This window comes from Triticum dicoccoides, chromosome 5B (assembly GCF_002162155.2).
Source record: "Triticum dicoccoides isolate Atlit2015 ecotype Zavitan chromosome 5B, WEW_v2.0, whole genome shotgun sequence".
Classification (NCBI taxonomy): Eukaryota; Viridiplantae; Streptophyta; class Magnoliopsida; order Poales; family Poaceae; genus Triticum; species Triticum dicoccoides.
Window position 1 is genome coordinate 677,201,725 of NC_041389.1, and position 3,702 is coordinate 677,205,426.

At 45.2% G+C, this 3,702-nt stretch overlaps 1 protein-coding gene across 1 annotated transcript; it reads left to right on the forward strand.

Moving 5' to 3' along the window:
* Positions 1-275: 275 nt before the first annotated feature.
* LOC119310478 lies at positions 276-3,465 on the forward strand. Its single transcript, XM_037586218.1, has 5 exons — positions 276-791; positions 885-929; positions 2,368-2,439; positions 2,798-3,124; positions 3,216-3,465. Exons 1-5 carry the CDS (start codon positions 276-278, stop codon positions 3,375-3,377), a joined length of 1,122 nt encoding a protein of 373 aa, XP_037442115.1. The 3' UTR covers positions 3,378-3,465.
* The last annotated feature ends 237 nt before the right edge of the window (positions 3,466-3,702 follow it).

Here is a 3,702-nt window from a genome sequence, read left to right on the forward strand (position 1 = left end):
CCCACCCTTGGTAGCTGGATTGCTCGCGTGTCCTGTGGAGCGTTGTATATGCAAATGGGGCATGTGTGTGCGTAACCTGTACTAATGTGTGGTTCAGCATGGAGTTGTTTGCCAAAAGAGAACTTCCCAAGGACCGAACCACCCTCCGGGTTTACAAATAAATAGCCGTCAAACCTTCTCCCCTTTTCCATCCCGCACCCTGCACCCGTTTCTTCTCCACACCCTCGAGAGTTGGCGGAATTGCCACGCGAGTCCTCCAAGTTTCTCCCGCCGCGATGGAACCGCCCGGTTCTGGAGCGGAACCGGTCGAGGACGACCACATCCAAGAAACGGCCCATGGGCGCTGCAAGTCCAACGCCTCCTCCAATGGGGCCCCGAGCGCTGCTGTGCCGCCACCTCCCCGCGCGACGCCCCTCCACCGCCGCGAGCAGGCCGGAGGCGGCGCCGATGGGTCCAGCTCCGCCGCGGCGCGGGTCGACCGGAAGGGCAAGGGGACGCTGCCGCCCAAGGCCATTCCTTCTCCTCCGAGCTCCGCGGGCAGCAGCAGCTCCTCCACCCCCTCCGTCAACTACGCCGCCGCATTCAGAGCCGGGGCCTTTGGAGGCAGGGAGTCGAGCACCGTGGCGGGCGGCAGCAAGGCGCGGGTGACGTGGAGCGACCCCGCGGCGACGGAGACGAGGGAGGTGCCCAACGCGGCGGCGCATCCGTTCGGCCCCAAGTTGGTGTCCACGCAGCGGCTGGTGAAAGAGCAGGCGGCGGTCGATAAGGAGAACAGGCGATGGGAACAGCAGGTGATGGCCTCTGCGACATGCTGTTGTTTTTCTTGGAGTTCTTGGAGTCTCTGGAGTGCGTTCTTGAGCGTTTCTTGGTTTCCTCGTGAGCAGTTCAACTCGCTGCGTGCGGAAGAGGCGATGCATAGGAAGGAGCAGGTATGGCATGAATCTGATCTTCTTGCTTGCTCGGAATGTCGAATTGTGATCTCTAAATCTGTGAAAATCTTGGGGTTGGGGATGATTTAGAATGTGGAATCTCGCAAATGTTGGCGACAGTTTGACGATTAGGCATTTCCTGATAATTACTCGAGTTCTTCTTGCGGTGTGTTGTCAGATTTAGAGGCAGGCAAGGATCTAATTCGAAACTGTTCAAAATTTAGATGTCCAGGCTTGTGCTAATTGATTATTCTACTGTATTTGGTATTATAGCACGATTTCACACTTTTGCTGCAAGTGAAAAATTTGTTACTCGAGTAGGCATTTCCTGAAAATGTTGGTAGTAGAAACGGAATCTCAGGAAAATGTTGGGGCCAGTTTGACGATTAGGCATTTCCTGATAATTACTCGAGTTCTTCTTGCGGTGCGTTATCACATTTAGAGGCAGGCAAGGATCTTGTTGTGATTATTCGAAGTTGTTCAAGATTTAGGTGTCCAGGCTTGTGCTAGTTGATTCTTCTATTTGGTATGATAGCATGTTTTGCACTTTTGCTGCAAGTCAATAATTTGTAGGTTCATGCCAGTGGAAAATATCTTGTGCTATTTCGGTCAGCCTTATTGCTTTTGGTTAAGAATAACAAGAATTTGAGTGAATGTTCCGTTTAGTGCAAGTCCAGAACATAAGTATGCATGTTTAACAGTCGCATTCAATCAAATTAACTGAACCTTTACTGCTCTTTCATCATTTTTGACAGTTCCATGAAATCAAATTTATTGGTCTATCTTTACCTCTTTAGCAATAATAATTAGAAAATTATGCTGGTGTTATTAGCTTCTGGATATGTAACTGACAATCTCTCACCGTTGCTTCATGTTACACTAAATGATCAGTAGATTACCCTTGATTTTCTGCTGCATGTTTGAAATTTGTTCTTCATAACTGATGTTCTGCCCAAAAGGCAAAAACTGCATTGTGATATTGTTAAACTGTTAAATAACATGCATAGTTCCCTTGTGCCAAAACTGTAAATCATAACACTACAGTAGTTTTGTACGGTTGTATCTTTATATTAATTAGTAGTTGCTGGCGCACTATGACGTATTGTTTCTCAAGAGTAGAAACTTGGGATAAGAAAACAAAGAACTTTTATCTTATTTTTATATGTTTCTGTTTATGCCATGTATCTTTGTGTCACCATTTCTTTCCAATAATAATACTTTCTCCCACTGCTTAGAATGAAACAGACAAACAGATGCTTACATTCATGTTCTAACTTTAAGTTGTATTACGTAGTTACCAGCACTCCTGCCTGATAAATCTGTCCTTTTGTCGATCATTAGTATAGTAGCCATGATCAATAAAAATAATCTATTTGTTCTGAAATTCTCTCATGGTTTAGATTGACCCAGTAACCATAGTTTGCTCCTTTGATTGCAGTCTGTAAATCAGTCATACAAGCAGTGGCTCAATGATGAGGTTGCGGTAAAATGGTCTGATAATGATGATGATGTAAGTTCATACTCAAGCCACTTTAGGTTTATGATTTACATTTCGTATTTAGTTTCATCATATGAAATAGTTGTTTGTGTTCTAAAATAATCAAATAGACTGTAGTGTCAAAACTGTTTCTGGAGTGTAATTCGTAAATTTAGACATGCTGTTTCTGGAGTGTCAAAACATGTGATCTCCAACCCAATGATTATATTCTCGAATTCTCCTACTGTTTTCCATTGATACAATACTCATATATTGCTTCTTTGAATGCAGTTTGTTAATAAATCATATCAGCAGTGGTTTAATTCATGGTTGGCTTAAACATTAATGCAACTTACTAAGAACAATTCTTTTGATGAAAACCACCGCGCAGGGAGTCCCGTACCCTTTGCACGCTGAATTTTGTGGAGATTCTTACTCGTCACAAAGAAGGGAATGGACTGACGTAAGAATTGTGAGAAGACTGCGAGGGCTGCGTCTCCAAGAGAGGCTTGCTGCTCGCAATCATTTCAGAGCGCTGCGTGATAGCCAGCGAGCGGGCGGGCGCAAGCCTAGCACCCTATTCAGGCTTGCAATGGATAACCTAAGGGATGGGGAACTTGTAGAGGAGTGTACCAGGGATTGTGATACTCCAGAATATCTTACTTGTCCATTGTCGGGCGAGCTTATGATTGACCCGGTGACAATTGCCACGGGGAAGGTAATTCTCTTAGTGTGTGCTCGAAGTTTTAGCTGCATATAATTGTTTTTTAGTAGTGAACTAATGATGGGTATGTTTTAATTTGTTTTAGACATTTGACCGACAGCACCTCAAGGATTGGTTTGAGAAGAACGGGCATATCTGTCCTGTGAACGGCGAGCCTGTTTCAGGTGCCATTGTCCGGAACGAGCGTATCCGAGGGTACTTGCGCGAGTGGGAAGAATCCAAGATGGAGCAGATCACGAAGGTCTGAAAGAACATGAAGTAGTAGGAATGACAGTATAGTTCGTCATATTTCACGGCCTGTATATATATATGTCTTGTGTGCTTCCCGAATTACACCGCTGCTACTTTTTATCTTTTATATACTGGAAATATAAACAGATCATTACATTCTCTTGTGACCTAATTTCACAATCTTTAGTGCGTAAGATAAGATGATAGCTAATCCTACATGACATGCCAATTTGTTGACTGTACGAGGAAGTGATCAGCCAAGCGATTGGCGCCTCGGCGTGAGCGGTGCAAACGAGTAGTTGAACGCGCCGGAGACGACGGCCTCTGCTCGGTCGTCGAGC

What these genes read in the sequence shown, in the direction of transcription:
- LOC119310478 (XM_037586218.1), top strand. Translation starts at nt 276, where the DNA reads ATGGAACCGCCCGGTTCTGGAGCGGAACCGGTCGAGGACGACCACATC. An exon ending in GGTCTGATAATGATGATGAT is followed by an intron (nt 2,440 to 2,797) that starts GTAAGTTCATAC and finishes ACCACCGCGCAG; the next exon opens with GGAGTCCCGTACCCTTTGCA. An exon ending in TGACAATTGCCACGGGGAAG is followed by an intron (nt 3,125 to 3,215) that starts GTAATTCTCTTA and finishes AATTTGTTTTAG; the next exon opens with ACATTTGACCGACAGCACCT.